At 34.8% G+C, this 21,392-nt stretch overlaps 1 protein-coding gene across 3 annotated transcripts in view; it reads left to right on the top strand.

Annotated features, from left to right (window-relative positions):
* Positions 1-21,392, top strand: part of LOC149536143 (signal recognition particle-related / SRP-like protein) — a 133,179-nt gene that overhangs the window by 71,840 nt on the left and 39,947 nt on the right. For all 3 annotated transcript variants that reach the window (XM_089806607.1, XM_089806606.1, XM_089806605.1), the window contains 3 exons: positions 7,133-7,260; positions 7,413-7,631; positions 7,752-7,861. In XM_089806607.1, coding sequence (XP_089662733.1) covers positions 7,133-7,260; positions 7,413-7,631; positions 7,752-7,861 — 457 coding nt within the window. The remainder of the gene's footprint in view (positions 1-7,132; positions 7,261-7,412; positions 7,632-7,751; positions 7,862-21,392) is intronic.

The raw sequence follows: 21,392 nt of genomic DNA, 5'->3' as shown, positions 1-21,392 counted from the left end.
CATTTTTATGTGTGTAGGCTCATACTTCCACTAAAGTGGGGACTGGATGGAGCATTATAAATTGAACTACTATGCAATTTCTTCCTTACCTAGGTTCTATTTTAGCATTTGCACCCTCCCACACCTCCACTTTTCCCAACTCAATTTTGCATATATTCCCTACATCCTCTCTCCAAATAGAGCCTTTGGTCCATATTGGGCAGTCAAGGGCAATTGGAGAGGACAAGGGCAACTTTGGGTTGCCTCTATCCTAAAGGTCACCATTGTCCTCGAGAGACAACCCCAAATTTGAATTGGGTAATGGCTATTTGATTATATAGAGGATTATAGATCATTGTTGACCTCCTTTGAGTTGTGCACCCCAAAATTGCTAGGAGAGGAATGTAAACTAGACTACCTTCGTTATTTCGGTAAGCATTCACAAAGTAGTCTTTTCATCAACAAGCAAGCAGTCAAACTTTCAAGTGTTCAAGCACTATAGCATTTAATAGGTGGCGAATGTGTAGGAGGAGCTATAGACATCTGGTAAAGAGCTATGGTTTGCAATTGATTTAGTTGGAAAGTGTTAGGATAAAGGCGAATTACTCTTATCCTCCTATTTCAGCTCAAAATTTAGTTTGTAGGTCATTTATAGTCTCTAGTTCTTAGATCTGGTCCTAGAATCGGTTTGTCAATTTTGAGTCCTCTTATGCATATAGAAAACGACTCTTTCTTCCTATTTCATCCTAGATCTTATATTTCCTAGTTACATTTTCATAGTCAATCGCCACATGTAGCGACCTAGTGGATTGTTTTCTTTCTAATGTAAGAGAGGATATAGACCTAAGATTCCTAGTTTTCTCACATATCCTAGCAAACATCTATTTCTTTCATGACATAGAAATCACCAATTTACCTTGTAATAGCCTTTTTTATGTCCAATTCCATCAAATTCTTGATTCTCGAGTGTTCTAAAGTTAATGGATCACTTAATGGGCAATGATGATGCCGTTGAGTATTGACCTTCTGGTGACAAACCTGTTACAAGATTCAAGAATTAGCAGATTAACAAATTTCTGGATGATTGATTGATTAATAGAGGAACAAATGTGTTCCTTATAAAGAATTACAAGGACATTGTTTCTAAAAGAAACAACGTAGACTGAAGACGAAATTAGAAACAAAATTGAAGACATGATAGGAAACATTCTTATCTGGACTGAAGACAAAAGAGACAGGATAGGAAACATTCCTATCTAGATTGAAAGACAGACTACAGAGAAGTAGTTGACCATTATATAAAGTATTTAACTAAGGAGATAATATCTTAATAAGGATATTAAAGATATTACATTAATACCCTCCCTTAATGGTCAACGCATGGATGTCGAAACATTTTGGGATAACTAAGACCCTCCCTGGATCTACAGAATGCTAAAACCAAGAAGCTTTGCCAGAAGAGTGCTATGAATCAAACAGATTGCAATTAAAAAACTTCATTTTTGTGGAAAAAACGGTAAAACCCAGAATCTCATGCAACCTTGCGTATTACAGACAACGTGAAATGATTTTTAAGGAGAAAATCAACAAACCCAAAAAAACAGAAACAGATTCAAAAGGCGAAAAATGCAGCTTCGCCTTGATTAGGAAGCTTGACAACTTGTGCTGTTGGTTGGGAAGCATTTTGCCTTGCTTGGGCAGCCAAACATTTTCGGCACTCAAACTTCATATGGCCAAACTTGTGACAATAATTACATTGTACATTTTGCTTCGTAGAGCCATCCAGGGATTAAGCAGAAGGTTGATTTTGGAAAGTTTGAAAAGACTGATGGTTGCCAATGTTCTGTTGAAAGGATTTTACAGCAAATGCCTGCTTTGAGGAGGCTATAGAAGCACTGCTGCCAAACTGTTGTTTCCAACGATCCTGCTGCAGAAGTTTGGTGCATAATTTTGGAAACTTCAAATCAACCTTAGTTGACGTAATGATGAGTGTTTCTATTAAGTGCCTTTATCCACCAAAACCTTGGGCATGATCTTATATTATGAATTGTAGAGAAAGACGAGCCAAAAATCCTCTAGTCTTGTGGTCTTACCTTTGATAGGTATGAGGACTATGAAGGTGTTATTAACCTCTCTGAGCAATCTTCAAGAAGTTCTAGCCACCTCTAGAGCATTCACGAGATCTTCCCGTAGAACATGCCGACATCTTTGAATAAACCCAAAAGGAAAACTGTTAGGCCTAGGGACCCTTCTAAGGATGGAAGGATGGAGTTGTTTGTCTTAGCTCCTGGAAAAGAGAATTTGGTATTCAAAGTGTTGTTTTGGTCATCATTGATCAATTTGGGAATATGTCGTAGAAGCTCTTAGTGAGTGGAAAGATCCAAGTCCTCTCAATTGTTTAAGTATGCATAGGAGAAATCCACAGTCCTATCTCTAATTTCTTTGGGCTCCTCCATGAATGAACCATCCCATTATGCAATCTTGAAGTTTTGTTCAGATCTCTATGTTGTTTTGTTATGTTATGAAAGTGCTTGGTATTCTTATCGTCCGTTTCAATCCATGTCTCTAGATCTCTATTTCCAAAATAAGTCCTTTTTAGACAGCATATCTCAGGTATCTTTTTTGTGACATGCCATTTTGAATGACCTTCAACTTTTTCAACTCATCTTCGACTTGGTTCTTGGTGGAGAGAATGTTCTTAAAGTATTCCACTCAAACTATCTTTATTTAACAATGAACGTGCTTCAATTTTGAGGCAAAGCAGAATAACTTCAACCCCTTAAATTGTTCTTCATTCCACCAAAATTCTATCGTGTTAAAATTTTTTTGCCCTTAAATGTAATCTCCCCGTTTTGAGATTGCCCTAATTTTTACCCTAGAATCACAAATTCTATTGAAATAAGAACAATAGGATGGTTAGAGGTATAACTTTACCAATTAAAATACCCTTTTAGCGAGATAAATCCTGATTTAGGTCCTAGAAGGAAACAATAGACTAAAAGTAAATATATTGTTAACATGATATAATTATCTTATACATTTATAACTTGATAAAGAGAGTTCCAATCCATAACATTTAATATGCAATATTTTGCTTTCCTAAAGGTGAATGGAAATATTACAAAATGGTGTCCTAGCCTAACGCTAGGCTCAAGGGCAAAACCCTGTTCCCCTTGGCCCCATGCTTCGTGGGGTTGACGTACCTAATGAGCCTTATCATTCCCACTCATTGTAACTTCCTCTGCTAATGTGAATCATCCCTTGCAAGATAGTGCCTTTGTATGATGTAGCCCATGCCCATTACACTGCAGGCCTTATCTAGTGCCTTTATATGATGTAGCCCATGTCCAATTGCACTGCAGGCCTTACCTAGTGCCTTTGTATGATGTTGCACAACTCATTCCACTGCAGGCCTTACCTTATCTGGCGAGGTGAACTTAATGCAGTTGGGGTAGAGATAAATATAGAACCTCATCTGTGTTGCCCATTCTTATATGGTCAATTATAGCAGACTGAGATTGTCACCTTACAGAGTTTGACTATTATTATGATACAGTTATTTTATTGTAAAACCTTCCAGCATAGAAATATCATGAAATCAATATTATTTGCAATTATCTATATTTTACCACCATATTCCACACACACACGTGTATCTTTGATATATAATTCTGATTTCATTGTCACTAATATATAAATATAATTTGGATATATATAACTACTACATAATTTTTGCAATCAAATATATTGGATCATTATTCTTCAAATACATTATATATTATAATATTTCTTAGTCTATGATTTGATGTATACAAAATGTATTAAAACATTCTCTAATTCCTGTATGTATGATTGTATTAAAATATATATTTCTGATTATTATTATTATTACATAGTGTTTATCATATTTAAATTTCTTAGTATATATATCTCTTAATATCATTATTAGACACCTGCATCAAATATATATGTATATATCACTTCATAGATTGTAAATATAACTATTATATTATTTGTTCTATTGTCTGATCCTTGTTCCTTGGCAATATATGTTTCATCTCCAATTATTTCCTAAAAACAGTAATTTGAGTTTATAAACTATAAAACCTGTATTTTAATATACCTGTATGCAGTAAAACTACAGATGAAACTTCGTATTAAATGACATCGATAAAACACTGATTATCTACTCTTTCATCTTATGTACCTACCATATTCTCCTCACTCCTATCTTGTTCACTTGACGGCCAATTGTCTGATCCTGACTGCTCATTGGATGGTTCCTAGTTGCTGACTGTTTTTCTCCCTGACTGCTTCTTGGCTGATTGCTTATATTCATAATTGCTTTCGTATACATTTGTTTTCCAAAAATCATGCCTTTTGGATATATATATATATATATATATATATATATATATATATATATATATATATATATATATATATATATATATATATATATATATATATATATATATATATAAAATGCAAGAATCAGGTATGGCACCTATAATTTGAGTGCATTTGGTAAACATTTTAATGTGACCTTTGACGGTGGCACAGCATGACCTCCAGTACCAAGTGGGATGGTGTAAATTAGACCTCATGACCTTGTGCTTAATAACCGGAAGCTCTCACCAATTGAGCTAGGCCACCATCCCAATATATATTATATTTTTTTTTATGTATTTATATTATTATATGGATAGTATATCATATCCAATAATAGATTATTGATATTTTGTTTTTATTTATTATTAGTTCTTCATATTTTAATTTAATTATTCATTTATTATTTATTATGTTTAAAATTGATGAATATTATTATATTCATTCATCTATATATAATATCATATTAATATACCATATTCTTTATTATTGTTTTAATTATTAATTGAGTAATAAATTATTTAATATTTATTTATTTAATTTTATTATTAAATCCTATTCTAGAATGAGAAGATTACATTAAATAACATCTTCTCAAACTTGAATGGGGACCTTATTGGTTTTTCATCCCCAAAAATTCTGACCTTGATTGCAAAATGGTTCGACCCCGAAGAGGGAAGATTTTGTCCAATTTTTCTGCATTGTTGCTGAATTTTAGCCTTTTGTTTTTCCAAGTTGAAACACCATTCCTAGTTACGTCTCCAATAAAATGTTTCGTAAAACCCACTCATTGAAGCCCTTATGTGGTTGTCTATGTCTAGTTACGTTGCCTTTCTATGTTGATTCTCACCAATCCACTTGCCAAAGTGAAGTTTTTGCATTTTTGAGATAAGCTTGGAGTTGTGGAGAACACAACCCTTGTTGAGAGGGATCCCTAACTCTAGTGATTCCTTGAGATATACTATAAGGCATTCTTTTCTGTGAGGGAGAAGTTTGAGGTGCAAGCCCTTGTTCCACCCTTTGGGAGTAGCTATTGTGGATCTACCCATTGTGAGTAGCTAACCCTCTTGGACTAGCTATGGTGAATGTCATGTGAAATAATCTATGTTTTAGCACATGTTTTTATTCACCCTTTGGGAGTAGCTATGGTGAATGTCATGATGAGATGACAACATCAAGTTGAGTGGTTCCATGATGAGCACATGTGCTCATTTATATTTCCATTCATTGGAGTAGTCATGATGGACCCACCCTCTTGGAGCAGCCATGGTGGAGGTCATGTGAGTTACTCCATGACTAAACACTTGTGTTGATTCACCTTCTCGGAGTAGCTATGGTGAATGTCATCATAAGATTGCAACATCATGTGAGTGAATTCGTGATGAACACTTGTGTTTGTTTGCATTTCCGTTTATGGGAGCAACCATGATGGAGACACCCTCTGGGAGTAGCCATCGTGGACATTATTACTCACATATATGAGTAGATCCTCCCTAGCTAAGAGAAAGCATTGAAGATAGCTTCAGGTGGACAAATCTAAGACATTGGATCGTCTCAAGTGATTTATTGCATCACTTGAGATAAGGATCAATTAGTTATTGATTTGGTAGACGTCATGTCAATTGATTACTAACAATCAGTTGTGTGCATTATACATCAAACTAAATATACCTCCTGCCCGCCCCCGACGTCCCCCTCGTCGTCCCAAAATTGAGACCTCTTTGTCCCTCATTCCTGAAACTTGTCCCCCGTATGGACACTCCCCATCCTCGATGGTGGTGTAACTATGGTTTATAGGGTAGCATGCAGCTGTTTTTAAGGGCACTCATAAGAAGTTTTCTGTATTGTACAAGTAATATACCAAATGAAACACTGACCTTTCAGGTTTAATATTGGTAAGGGGCTCATATAGTTCATAATTATATCATGGTATCTGCAGTAGCTTGGGAAATCTTTCAATTCATGTTCCTGTCAATAATGAATATTTGTTTGCATCAATTTCTATTTAGCTATGCGAAAACCATGCTATTGAATATTATTCATCAACAACATTCATCAGGGATTGGAAATCTTTTTTACTATCTATATGTATGTGTGTGTGTGTGTGTGTGTATGTATTATTTTATACATATTCAATAGAGTTGCCGGAAACTCCTCTGTCCCTCCTTGGGTGTGCCTAACCTCGTATCCAATTTGGAAATGTATCTGATTCTACCCTGATACATATCGATTATTGTACCCATGTCTGCCTAAAAAAACTTGATTTTCCAACTGTGCCAAATACTATGGGATTTGATTTTTTTTAAAGATTTGACATTAATCTTCTGAAATTTAAATTAAAAAAAAAAACTTTATTAAAGCAATTTAAAAAAAAAAATTATAAACAAAACCTGCACCAAATGAGAAAGACAATTAAAATGTTTTTCTGTTATAGCAACCCATTTTTTTGGGTTATCTTCTAATGCAACTCTATTATGTTTACATATTGTATAGTGTTAAACGAACTTATAAATATTTATTTGTCAATATTGCTTTTGAAGTAATGAAATTCTCCTATAATAACTTGGAAAACTGTGTTAAATATATATGTATGTGTTATTAATGTCATGTCCAGCCGTATCCATATTGGGGAGCTTAAAAAATGGCTGTATCCGTACCCAATACCGTATCTGTATCTGTATTTGTATCCGTATCTGTATCCATGAAACTTTGATATTCAATGCATGTATTGATGTGTTTATTTGATTTTTGTTTATTTGTGCAGCTCAAGAATTAGAGAAGGAACTTTATGATTCTTCATCAAATTCTCTAACAGCAGAAAAGAGGCTTGCTGTTTTTGATAAAATCTTTTCAGCATATCATGATGCCAGACGAAACATTCGGGATGATCTTGTAAGTTTCAGTATGTTAGTCTATCTTGTCTAGTCCAAATTATAGTTTCTTTGCCATGTTTTTGACAAGTTGAGATGCTGCTCAATTGCTTGTGACAAACTGTCATTCACTTGTTCCCCATTCTTAAAATTTCATGGTTTGTAACTTTGTAGGTCACTGCAGGTAATACTGAAGATGTGAAGGTGGATCTCACTGGCCTTGATAAGGCTGTTGGGTGTGTCATAATTCAACGCACTATGGAGCGCAATCAGCTACTTGTGAATCTTGCAAAAAGTAAGCTTAGTCGTCAACAACAGGGCTTACGTGAAGATAAGGGTGAAAAAATGACAAAGCCAGAGGAGCTTGTCCGCTTGTTTGACATTCTTATTCAGGTTAATTACAGTATCACTTCATGATCGTCTTTAACATATTAAATTTCAAATAATACCGGTATATTATCTGTCCTGTATTTGTATATATTTTCTTTATTCTCCCATATATCTGGTTTGCAGAATGCAACAGATTTATCTGATTTAGCAACTTCTGGGAGGGATAGGAAAGCAGAAGAAGAAGCATTTGCCGAGGAGCTAGAAGTCAAGAGTCAGGGCTTCCAGGCAGAAAGGTAAATATACCTTTTGTTCTTAAATTGCAACTAGCCTAACTGGCAGCAAATTTGTACACACAAGATGGCGTTTCTCAAACATCGCTAATTTTTTGGAGTGCAATATTCCTATTGTGATAAGAAATATTTTTAATTGTTCATCCCCTAGGAGAACTATATGTCAACTTACAATTAGGGAGGCAAAGGGTCTTCAGCTTGTGTAATGACCCCTTTTTGGGACCGACCTTGATTTGTTCTAAAATTCCCAATTAGGGTTTGGATTATGTCTCTAGATGACAACTTGTAATATTCTGCAGTAGGGGAATTCCCTCTCACAATGATTAACATAATGTTACTATGCGTTAAGTAATTACTTATTTATAATACACACTTAATCCTTAATTTCTTACTCACCTCCTAATCACTAACCCTAAGGAGGATGGTAGAATTGCCTTGACCAAGATGCAAAAATAGTCTCCAAGAGGCTCCCTCATGAACAAAGCATGTTTTGGGAACCTTCTCTTCACTGTGATGAAATTACTTGCGACTCCCCTCACAAATTGCCTATCCCCTTAGTTGTATTAGAGAGCAATTAAGGAATTAGCTAAGTAGGTATTAATATCTTAAAAGTATATTGATACTAATGCTATTCTAGTTTTTATTATTTTTATATTGAAATCGTTTACAAATCTTGTGCCCATTCAAGAAACAACATGAGAATTACAAGCTAATTCAAGCTCCTTTTGAGCAACCACACTAGAAACGACATTTGACAGACTAAGAGTCACAACTTAGAATCCACCTTTTACAATGAGACAAATACAACCAATAGAAGACCAAGAGTCACAACTTAGAATTCCACAAAGATGTCCCTTTGGGGATTTGAACCAAGGTTTCCACAATGAGAACTCGTCGCTTCAACCAAGCTAAACCCCTTGGACTATTCTAGTTTTCATTATTACTAATAGGTATATACAATATATCTAAATATTAGATCATTTCCACAATGAGAACTCGTCGCTTCAACCAAGCTAAACCCCTTGGACTATTCTAGTTTTCATTATTACTAATAGGTATATACAATATATCTAAATATTAGATCATTCTAACCATCGGATATATTAGATTGTAATTGTAGAATATGCATTAGAACATTCATATATATACTTCTAGCATATGCCTTACATATATTATCTATATAATTCTAAATTTTCTATTATCAACTATAAAATTACTCCCTCGTTATAATAAAAGTCTATTTATCAAATGAATTATTTAAATTCATGATTCTCCTAAATGCATTTCTAGATATATGTGTGTGTGTGTGTGTGTGTGTGTGGGTGGTCACCAATATTTATGATAACTTTGTTATAGAGTTCAATTAACTTTCAGTAACACCATTTTAGTAACTTAAGCCACTTACCTCTTATGTGTACCCCCTATTATTTTGACCTTCCTATAAATCCAGCCTTTCATACAATTTCGGGCATATTTTAGTTTCTTATAATTTTTGGCATTTGCTTTCATGTCCATTATTCCCTTTACAATTATATGATTTGCCTTTATCATTGCTTATTCCTTCCCCTTATATTGGCTTCATGGGTGAGATGATGGCCCCCTTTGATAATGTTCGATTTAGACTTTATATGTCATGTTTCATGGGTCATGAGTTTCCATATTATCATCACTATGTACAAGACAACATTTCAAGGTTGACGGGTCTAGTTCTTATTTCAGCCTAGCATTATGTTAATAATACTATTTCTCAATGAGAAAAGATTTCCACAATCCATGATAATTATTGTAAGAATTTCTGGGTTTGATTGTATATAGATTTTTGCATCAAAGTTTCGAATCACACTCTCTGATCCATCATCAGGATGAAGCAAGAGAGAGCAAGGAGAAATGGACAAAGTTGCAGACCTGTCATGATTAAATAGGGGGAGAGAGGTGGGAAATTGGAAGAAGGGAAAAAAGCGGGGGAGCCACTGATGTGAAAGAAAATAATAAAGAAAACATGGAACACAAAAAATAGATATGAAAACAATATAAAAAATCATAGGAGGGAAAGAGAAACTACACCAAACTAAAACAATAAAGAAAGAAAAATAAACTCAAAAAAGAGGAAAGACAACAAATAAATATGAATAATGTAAAAACAAATGTAAAAAAGTATATATATATATATATATATATATATATATATATATATATATATATATATATATATATATATATATATATATATATATATATATATCTATGAAATAATATAATACATATGTGTATGAATAATATAATATATTATGATAGCTATCCCACACACACACACACACATATATATGAAATAATATACATATATATGTATGAATAATATAATATATTATATTATATATATATATATATATATATACAAACACAAATGTGTGTATATGTATATGAATATGCGTGCCTATATATGTGTGTACCTATTATAAATGTATATAAAAGTCATGCTATAATATATTACCAAAATTAAAAAAAAATAAATTAAAAAAAGGTAATAATAAATAAATAAATAAATAAAGCAATAATAATAAAAAATAAAAAATATATAAAAATTAAATAAATAAAAGAAAAAATAATTTAAAAAAAATAAAAAAAATATAAAAATGATATATATATGTAATTATATAAATAATTATATTTATGTATAATAATAAAAATAATAATAAGAAGAAGAAGAAGTAAATGAAGAACATAAAGGCAAGTCAAAAATATAGAGCAAAAGGATAAGAAAAAAGTAGAAATAAGACCAGAAGTCTAAAATGAAAGACAAATAAAAATTAACAATTGGATAATAGAAATCAAGCCCAACTATGCAAACATAAAACTATGCCATGATGAGAAAGCCTGAGAGAGAGAGAGAGCACAACACCAATGGAAGGAAGAGAAAAGGGAGAGAGAGAGAGAGAGAGAGAGAGAGAGAGAGAGAGATCAAACTACTCCAAGGAAATGAGGGGGAGGGGAAACCGAGAAGTAGAAAAGGAAGCACAGTGCGGGAGGGAGGTGATTATTTGAGAGAGGATAAAAGAGGATGCCACGAAGTACTAACATTCCAACCATCGTTGTGATTAAGGTTGGTTTGGTGATTCAAGATTTCAATGGTTTCCAACAATTTCCTTTTGAAGAAGTTATCTTCCTTGCCCAAGACCTGGGTGCTCTCAAGGCAAATATGATGCTTGGTAGAAGAGGAGTGGTCAGCGAGAGTAGACTTGACTGTTCGCTTGTGTTTGATATCTGCATTGTGTTCCTTAATTTTAGTGCAAATCGAGTGCCCAGTTTCTCTTATATAGGGAATTCCATAGGAGCACATGATCTTGTAGACCCCAACATCTAGTAATATGTCCCTATGGTCTTTCACAGACGGAATGTGGTTCTTCACCAAAGAGTAAGGCTTGAAAGAGCAACGAAGCCCTTTCTTTAGAAGAATCTTGGCAATCTTATGTGAAATGCCTCACAAATGGAATGTGGTTCTTCACCAAAGAGTAAGGCTTGAAAGAGCAACAAAGCCCTTTCTTGAGAAGAATCTTGGCAATCTTATGTGAAATGCCTTCGATGAAAGGGATGGAGGCACTAGGAGGGCGCTGAGTTGGGATGAGCTTAACACTAGAGAGGAATCGAGACTTGGCTTGGGCGAAAGCTCTAGAAATTTGCTTATTAGTGTACCCATTTTGATAGAAGACTTGACGAAGATGGTCGAGCTCCTGACTGATGTATTTGTGACGAAGGGAACATCAGTCAGGAGCTCGACCATCTTTGTCAAGTCTTCTATCGAAATGGGTACATTGATAAGAAAATTTCTAGAGCTTTCACCCAAGTCAAGTTTCAATTCCTTTCTAGTGTTAAGACCATCCCAACTCAGCGCCCTCCTAGTGCCTCCATCCCTTTCATAGAAGGCATTTCAAATAAGATTGCCAAGAATCTTCTCAAGAAAGGGCTCCGTTGCTCTTTCAAGCCTTTCTCTTTGGTGAAGAACCGCATTCCGTTTGTGAAAGACCATAGGGACATATTACTAGATGTTGGGGTCTACAAGATCATGTGCTCCTATGGAATTCCCTATATAGGAGAAATTGGGTGCTCGATTTGCACTAGAATTAAGGAACACAATGTAGCTATCAAACAGGAGCATATAGTCAAGTCTGCTCTTGTTGACCACTCATCTTCTACCAAGCATCATATTTGCCTTGAGAGCACCCAAGTCCTAGGCAAGGAAGATAACTTCTTCAAAAGGAAATTGTTGGAAGCCATTGAAATCTTGAATCACCCAACCAACCTTAATCATGACGATGGTTGGAATGTTAGTGCTTCGTGGCATCCTCTTTATAACTTCTTCAAAAGGAAATTGTTGGAAGCCATTGAAATCTTGAATCACCCAACCAACCTTAATCATGACGATGGTTGGAATGTTAGTGCTTCGTGGCATCCTCTTTATCCTCTCTCTATTAATCACCTCCCTCCCGGGCTGTGCTTCTTTTTTTGCTTCTTGGTTTCCCCTCTCCCTCCTTTCCTTGGAGGAGTTTGCTCTCTCTCTCTCTCTCTCCCCCCCCCCCCCCCTCTTTCACACTTAGTTCCCCCCCCCCCCCCATTCCATTGGTGTTGTGCTCTCTCTCTCTCTCTCTCTCTCTCTCTCTCAGGCTTTCTCATCATGGCATAGTTTTATGTTTGTGTAGCTAGGCTTGGTTTCTATTATTCAATTTTTAATTCTTATTTGTCTTTCATTTTACACTTCCGGTCTTATTTCTACTTTTTTCTTATCCTTTTGCTCTATATTTTTGACTTGGCTTTATGTTCTTTATTTACTTCTTCTTCTTCTTATTATTATTTTTATTATTATATATAAATATAATTATTTATTTAATTACATATATATATCATTTTTATATATTTTATTTTTTCTTTTATCTATTTATTTTTTATATATATTTAATTTATTATTATTATTTTTTAATTAATTAATTAATTAATTAATTGTTACCTTTTAATTTAAAAAAAAAAAAATCTTGGTAATATATTATATAGCATGACTTTTATATACATTTATGATAGGTACACACATATATAGGCACGCATATTCATATACATATGCATACATTTGTGTTTATATATATATATAATATACAAGGTTGCATGGGTACTCGTACCTACAACCTTGGTACTCATACCCATGTACCCAAGTACCGGGTACACATATCCCACGTACTGGGTACTCGGTGCAGAGCATCATAGCTAAGGACCTTGATTAAGATTCTGATTTTTTTTTTGGTTTTTTTATTTTTGTAATAGCTGCTCGTTTATCAAATTTAATTCAATACCAAATCAGTTTGAAACTTTGATACTCATTAACAATAAACTTTATCACTGTTCAAGTCATAAGTTTATCATTTGCAATATGTCATTGTCATATGATTTAGGATCTTCTTGTTCATGTTTAAAGTCTGCCTTCTTTGCTATGCATCTAAGCATTTATCATGTATTATTATTTCAAACATATAGCAAATCAGAAACTGAAAACAATACATTACATTTGCAAACTTTATCACTGTTATCACTGTTCTTGTTTTGAAAAACCATTGTCATGACTCATAATTTCAGATTTTTTATAAATATAAAAGTATAATTTTTAAATAAGTTTGACATACCCAAGTACCTCCATCCCCTATTATGAAAAATACTATAAACATTAAACATTCAGCAATAGCATATATATATATATATATATTATAATTTGACTTATGGCTCATATTTTCAAATTTCTTGTTTTGAATGCTCAATGTCATGACTCATGACATATATTTTGATTTTTATAATTTCTATAAAATATTAATTATATAGAAAAAATTAGGCATACACACGTACCCCCTTCCCCAATTTTGAAAAATATGCATACCCGTACCCATTCCCATACCTGTTCCCGTTCTCATACCCACGTACCTGTGCAACCTTGATAATATAATATATTATATTATTCATACATATATATATGTATTATATTCATAGTTACACCACCCTAGGGAACGAGGGGACAAGTTCCAGGACAGGGGGACAAAAGGGTCTTAATTTGGGGACGGTGGGGGGATGGTGGGGGGGGACAGGATGGGTGTGTATATAGATACATATGGTACTTTAAATGCTAGTTATGAAAAGATGTGTTGCAATATAAGATATAAAGATGTAAAAGAGTAAATACTTGAACATTGGAGTGAATTGGAACATTGAACATTGAACATAAATAGTGTAATCAGAAAATAGTCAACATCAGGATGTCCACTATCCACGACGGAGGTGGCAAAATTTGGCGGCGCTGCTGGGGACAGGGGGACAGAGTCCCCAAGTCCCCGGTGTGTCCAAGTCTCCGGGACGTGAGGCAAAAATGTGGGGGGGGGGACGCGTCCCCTTGTTACTATGATTATATTATTTCATATATATATTATATGTTTTTATATTATTCATATTTATTTGTTGCTTTTCTCCTCTTTTTTGAGTTTATTTTTCTTTCTTTGTTGTTTTAGTTTGGTGTACTTTCTCCTTTCCTCCTATATTTTTTATATTGTTTTCATATCTATTTTTTGTGTTCCATGTTTTCTTTATTATTTTCTTTCACATCAGTGGCTCCCCCCATTTATTCCCTTCTTCCAATTTCCCACCTCTCTACCCCTATTTAATCATGACTGCTTTGCAACTTTATCCATTTCTTCTTGGTCTCTCTTGCTTCATCCCAATGATGGATCACGAAGTGTGATTCAAAATGTTGATGCAAAAACCTATACACAATCAAACCCATAAATTTGTACAATAAATACTATGTCTATTGATAAATATTAGTGATTCTAGGATGTCATTTTAATAGTCGACTAGGATCCCATTTTAATAGTCAACAGGTTGCTTATTATTTAGTTGATTAGAACTTAAGGATCGATTTCATTGAGTAAAATCTACCTTTTTGGTGCGTGGCATCCAAGGCTAGAAGCGGATACTGATGCCTTCGAAAGATGGATGCTCTTTGGGTGCACGACAAATGCGCACAGGAAGTGCAACTTGGGTGTAGTTGATTGATCAATGTTGAATCATGAACGAAGTTCTGAATTTGTAATTCAAATTGCATTGGAATCTTGAACATGAGTAATTTACTAATATAGTAACTAGTTATTGAACTTATTTCAATTTGTATATTTGTATTTGTGAAGTTTGAAGTTGAATTATCAAATATGAAATATCTTGAATCTTGATCACCGGTGAAGTGTCATACTATGGAATGACTTGTTTTTGTATATTTCTTGCATTTCTTTGCATATATATAGATAAATGTATCCAAACACATCCAAAATCTCCAAAAATAGTTGCACATCCGCACACCCAAATCTCGCATCCACATTCGACTCAGTAACTTAGATTAAAAATGATTAATTATATGTTGGATAACAAATTATAATGATCACTTGACTAGAGCCACCACCACCCCCACCTCCAACAAGGAGTTCTGCAAAGAGGATGTTGGAAGCAGTAGAGGCAGCAATGGCCACGAAGCACACCACACTATCGAGCACTTCGACAACTATAGAGGAGGAGGATATCGAGACATACTTAGCTGATGTGCTGACTCGTGGTCGTTGAGTAGTAGTCTCAACACAAAGACGTGCTTTGGGGCAGTGGTACGGGAGCTAGAGCAGGTCTGAGCATTTATGCGGGTTGGTTGTCCAATGGCCTTCTCAGTATGTTTCAAGGCGAAAGGATGTTGAACATAGAGACCCCAGAGATGTGGTAGGAGTGGAATACTTAGGAGCCTGTGGTGGAGAGCAGAGTTGGGTAGCTCATGCGAGGAACAGTATAGATATATCGGAGGCGTATTGTGCTATGTGTAGGAGTGAGGCAGATCAGGTAGAAACAGTAAGGGCTCAGAAGGAGACAACTACTAGATTGACCTCAGTAGAAGCAAGTGTGGCTATGCAGCAGGCGGCTTGGGAGGAGGAGCAGGCAACATTCATAGTTGAGAAGGCAGTAGTTGTATCTCAGTTGGGGGATGCGAAGAAAGAGTCAGATGTAAAGGAGGTGGAGCTCCAAAAGATAGCCGACATGATGAAGAGGGCACTAGAACTACAGATGTAGGCCAAACTGAATTTGGACGCTCGGACGCGGTAGGTGCACAAGTTGCGGGCACAACTGAACGATCTTACGGCAGAGAAGACGGCTACCACACCAACACTACTAGGGACATCTATCACACTTGGGACGCATCCCTCTTCTTCTTAGTTTGTTTTGAGTCTTGCTATAATTAGTAGTTAGTTGTCCCTATTTTGCCATTCGGAGATGACTTTTCTTTTTGGGGGGGGATGATCTTGTCGATGAAAAACTATATTATAGCCAACATAATGAGTTAGTATCTGAAAGGTTGCGTGATGGTTGAGTCATGCCTTTAGGAAGTATACGTACATCATCTGAATTTATTTATGAATCATCATTGTAATTGGAATTACATATCTGCTTATATGAATAAAGTATCTTGTTCTGTGTTACATTCTAATCCCTTAATGCGATAAACATCCATTTACCCTATACAGTAAACAAAATTTAAAGCCTATCTGAAGCTCTGCATCAAACGATTCAAACTTCTTGTGATATAATATAGTTGATCTTTGACACCAAGGACCAAAATCCTCATACAAGTCAGCAACTGCTAGCAACAATAATTAATTAATTCATGAGCCCTCAATGTTCATCCCCATCTCCGTATGCCAAGAACCCCTTGCCTATTGAGAACCCATCCTCATCGAAATCTTCCTTCTCAATACCTACTCTTTTAGCAAATTCCTCTCCTTAAGCATTACCTTGCAATGTTATTAAATTGTTTGTTCCCAAATAAAACCCCATCACAGCAAAAAACATCACCTTACCCCCAAAACGGAACCAAGCCAAAAACCTAGCCGCTACTAATGAGAAGAAATAATTCCAAACACAGTCTTTGACGCTGCTGAGAACAACCGCATTGTGACAAAAATTTCCCAAACGCTGCCCAAAAGCAGCCTATCCATAGACCCTAAAAAACCCAAAGTATAGGGTCCCAAATTTTCAAATAAATTTAAAAACACCCTCGAAACCATAAAATTGCCTTGAATGGTGCATATTTTCCCAAATATCATCTCAAAAGCAATCGAAAAATGGAACCCCTGATTCTCTAATTTCAATTAACGAAATAGAAAGTACACAAAATATGCTATGAAAAAATAAATTGTAAACCCTCCTAGCTGCCCTGAATTCCTTGAAGTCTTTTCCAAAAAAATTGGAGGTCTACAGGGTTGTGCATCAATTTGAAGTAAAAACTAAAAACAATTACACGTGCCACAACTTTTGCTGTCTAATATATTCAGAAAGGACCTTCCCAAATTCTATTTGGAGCTAAATTATTGAGACCCTTCTTATTGCTAACATAAACAAAGCACGTATATTCCTTTGAAAAGGATAATAAACGTGTTTCTAGTGCTTTCTCAGCATGGATGTTGCTTCACGTGTTATGCATGACATATACATCTATAAGCAACATAGAAACTTGCGGGCATCAATCGAGCCCCTTCCATATCTGTTTCGTAGAAGTACCAATTCGACATCCTCAACTTGGAATCCCGACACAAGGCATTGCTCTACAAAGAGGAAGTTAAGGATTCAATGTTGTGGTAGATACTAGCCAATACTTGTAATTTAACGAGCAAATTGATTCAACCATGAGTTTGGACTTCTAGATCTGCAAACTTCAAGTATATCCAAGTCCAATTTGAAACCCAAAGCTGATTGCATATCTCCTCGACTCAATGATCATAGTCCCAACAAATGACCGAGTCTAGTACATGTTGATTTTAGGTGCTCGTTTACCATGGGCAACAATTCGTCCTCTCAACCATAGACATTCTCAACTGGTTTCCCTCGAGCACTGCATCTGCTTGATAAAGTAGATCGTATGATTTCCATGTTTTGTTTCTCTTGCAATAGAGGAAGGCCAATCTTCCTTTATACCAAACAAATAGGATCCATAAAGGGATGCACCCCTTCCAAATTTTGGGCCCCCAATTAATATTATTATATTATCATTATAGTAATCTTGACCCTCAATTATATAATAAGGTTGGGCCCACCTGAAAACATTATTATATAATAATATAATAATCATAATATAATTATGACTTTTCATAACAATATAATAATTATATTATAAATACAATTATTATATTATTATTAATAATCAATAATATTTTATAATAATATTATCACATAATATTATATAGTATCTCAGAATACATTAATTATAGTATTGATATACTTATTACATAACATAGTAACACAGAGATGCGTCACCCCTTTTCCCCCACATCTTGCAAACGGGGACACACTGGGGACTTTGTCCACCCAGTCCCCAACGACGCCACCAGATTCCACCACCTCCACCGCGGATGGGGGGACATCTTGGTGTTAACTATTTGCTGATTCGACTATTTATGTTCAATGTTCCAATTCAATGCAATGTTCAAGTATTTACTCATTTACATCTTTATATCTTATACTGTAATACATCTTTTCATTACTGGCATTCTAATGGACCATATGTATTGTATATACAACTCCCCAGTCCCCCACCATTGTCCCCAAATTAAGGCCCCTATGTTCCCTCGTCCCAAAAACTTGTCCCCTTGTTCCGTTGTCCCCCCGTCCCCCAGGGCAGTGTAACAATGTTATAATCAATTGCAATAATCAATATAATTATTGTTTCATAATAATTATATTATCACGACCGTTATTATATTTGAGTTGGCTAAGAAGTGATCCAACCTAGCTACAAAAAATCAACAATCTCAAGAAGATTGTGTTAGATGCAAAACAACTATCTAGAAGCTATAATAGAAATTAAAGCCAAAATGATAAAAAATTAAAGACAAACTTTAAGTAAGAATACACATTATTCAACCTAATAATAAAAGTTAGAAAATCTGAATTTGTAAAACACTATTATTTTTAAATTAAACTACATCATTTACCTCCAATAACACCAAACTTGAAAATTATTTAAAAATTCTTTAAGTTGTGGTGGTTGGTGATGAACATTTGGATGTTTCCCGTCTCTATGTGCACCTCTTTGATCTTCAATTTTATACCCAATCTTTTGTAGAATATGATTGAGTGGTCTGCACAAGGCGTCCAAAAGGTATGATGATATTGTTCTTCAATTAACAAACCAACAACTCTTCAATTCTTTGCATTGTCCTTTACGATTTGAACAACATGTCTAGGTCTCGCCATCTCAATGATGGAGATACTAATATCAGCAATAAATTGTTCATCTTTTACATACCCCTCACAATTTGGCTTTCAAAAACATTGCCCCTTTATAGAACACTGCAATGTCATTGACTAAGGGACAATTTTTTGAATCTTCCACCCATTTGAAACAATTGATACACCTGTTTCAATTCATGAATCCCTTATAGGCCTCAATGCATCTTAATCCCCCTTGATCTCTCTTTCCAACAAGGTACGAAATACCCTCTTGTAGCTTTATTGACACTTTGTAACATCGTTTTCCAATATGGGGAATGAATAACATTGAAAGCCAACACATTTGCATATACATTATAATCATCTTGCTACGTGTTGGTCAGCAATGTCTTGACTCTCATTTTGAAATGCACTATCCAAAGGTCTCTTTCTTTTGTGTACAATGGGTGCTTCACTTTTAGGCTTAGCTGTAGAAGTGGGTGGTCTTCTACCACAATATTTGGATTAGACGAGGGCTGAATTCCCTTTGATTTTTAAAATCTGCATGCTTCTCTTTCTTTTACTTCTTCCTGCTCCCTAACATATTTTAACACTTTCTCTTGTGGTATTGGCACACCATTTTTTTCGAGGGTATTTTTTGATGTCTTTTCTTGCTACGTGTTGATCAGCTATTCTACACAAATGACCCACCTCTCTAAAATATGGACTATCACGTTCTAAATGACATCCTTGACATTTCCAATGGTATCCCCACCTCTTGGAAGCGGTTGTATATGATAAACATATTTCCATAGAGGAGAATTTGGATCTGTTTTTTTCTTTTGTTGTTAAATTGTGCTTGTGAGAAAGAGGTAGATGCCATTCTTGTTCCTATGGCAAGATATTTCATGAACACATTCAAAACAAAAACAAATGAGTGGAAAAAGTAAATAATTAAAGTTTCATGTTTGTGAAACAAAAATGGATGAAAAAAATGTAAAAAAAAACTTTCCTCTTTCAACCAATGGAAGCTTGCAAATGAGTAGGAATGAAGCTGGTATACACAATCAAGCTTCAAAAATTGATCTTCAATGCCCTCTATTTGATGCCAGAAGCCAAACCTTTGTTCAAAGTTTCAAACTGCAAGAGAAAAACAGCTGCATGGAAAACAAATGAGAAAATATGATCTCCCTAATTGTTTCAAAACTCATTTTTAGCTTATCATCCACTTTATTTGAAGTCATTGACTTCAAAGGAAAATTAAATTTTGTGAAAAAATAAAAAAGAGGTGCCGAGACATACAGGTTCACCATGTACTGGGTTCGAACCAGAATGGTGCTGGGGGTGCCATGGGCAAAATCCTACAACTTTGACCAAAATAGCTAAACATGATGATGATATGATAGCTACAGAGGTTATTTTGATATTAGAGACATTATAAAATAAACTCATTTGAACTGTTTGGAGTTGCAGTTTTAGAAATTTCGAACAAGTTCAGGATCATAGTATGTATAAAACTAAGATATCTTTTACTATTGGACAAGGGAAAGATTTCTATTCCAAAGTTGCATTTGCGAAAGGAGGAAAGAAAATAATTAGATCTATGATAATATATTACGGTAGGTTACCAAAAGAGCTAAATGGGACTTAATTTTCAATTGTACAGTTACAATTGAGAAATGTAAAAAACTACAGTAAAAAGCTTGGATACCGATGCACCCCTGGCATGGCTAGATGCAAAAATAGAGGCGTGAGGAAGCATATGCGGGAGCAGAGGCGTGGGGGAATGGCTTCCGATCAACTTTTGGATGCATCCACGGTCTTCCAAAAACAAAGTCGCCCAGAAACGCGATTTAAAACGTTTATTATTATTTTTTCACTTAAAACACCTAAAAGCCACATGGGGAGATATATTTTAAATCTATTTTTTCCTTGGAAACCCTAAAACAATCCTAATAGAGGCCATTGGACCACTACTACCTCCATTTTGTTTGCAGTTACTCTCTTTTCTCTTTTGCTCTCCATTTTTGCATTTTGAAGGAAAGTTGATTATTTTCAAAGAGGGTCATTTGTAGAGCAAGGGATAGCTTCCACAAATGAGTTTTAGGCAACTAAGGTAAGCATTTAATCTCATTCTTGTGTTCTATCATATGGTTTTTTTTGAGATTGGGGTGAATTTTTCAAGTTTTTTTAAAAATTTGTTTTTATTTCAAAAAAATGAAGTAAAGCAATCTATTTTAGTAGTTTTCTATCATTCTGTTGCATTTACATGCTT

Source organism: Cupressus sempervirens, chromosome 10 (genome assembly GCF_028749045.1).
Source record: "Cupressus sempervirens isolate cs-2001-9-10 chromosome 10, ASM2874904v1, whole genome shotgun sequence".
Lineage (NCBI taxonomy): Eukaryota > Viridiplantae > Streptophyta > Pinopsida > Cupressales > Cupressaceae > Cupressus > Cupressus sempervirens.
The sequence above is the reverse complement of the archived record's forward strand: the minus strand, read 5'-3'. Positions and strand labels throughout refer to the sequence as shown.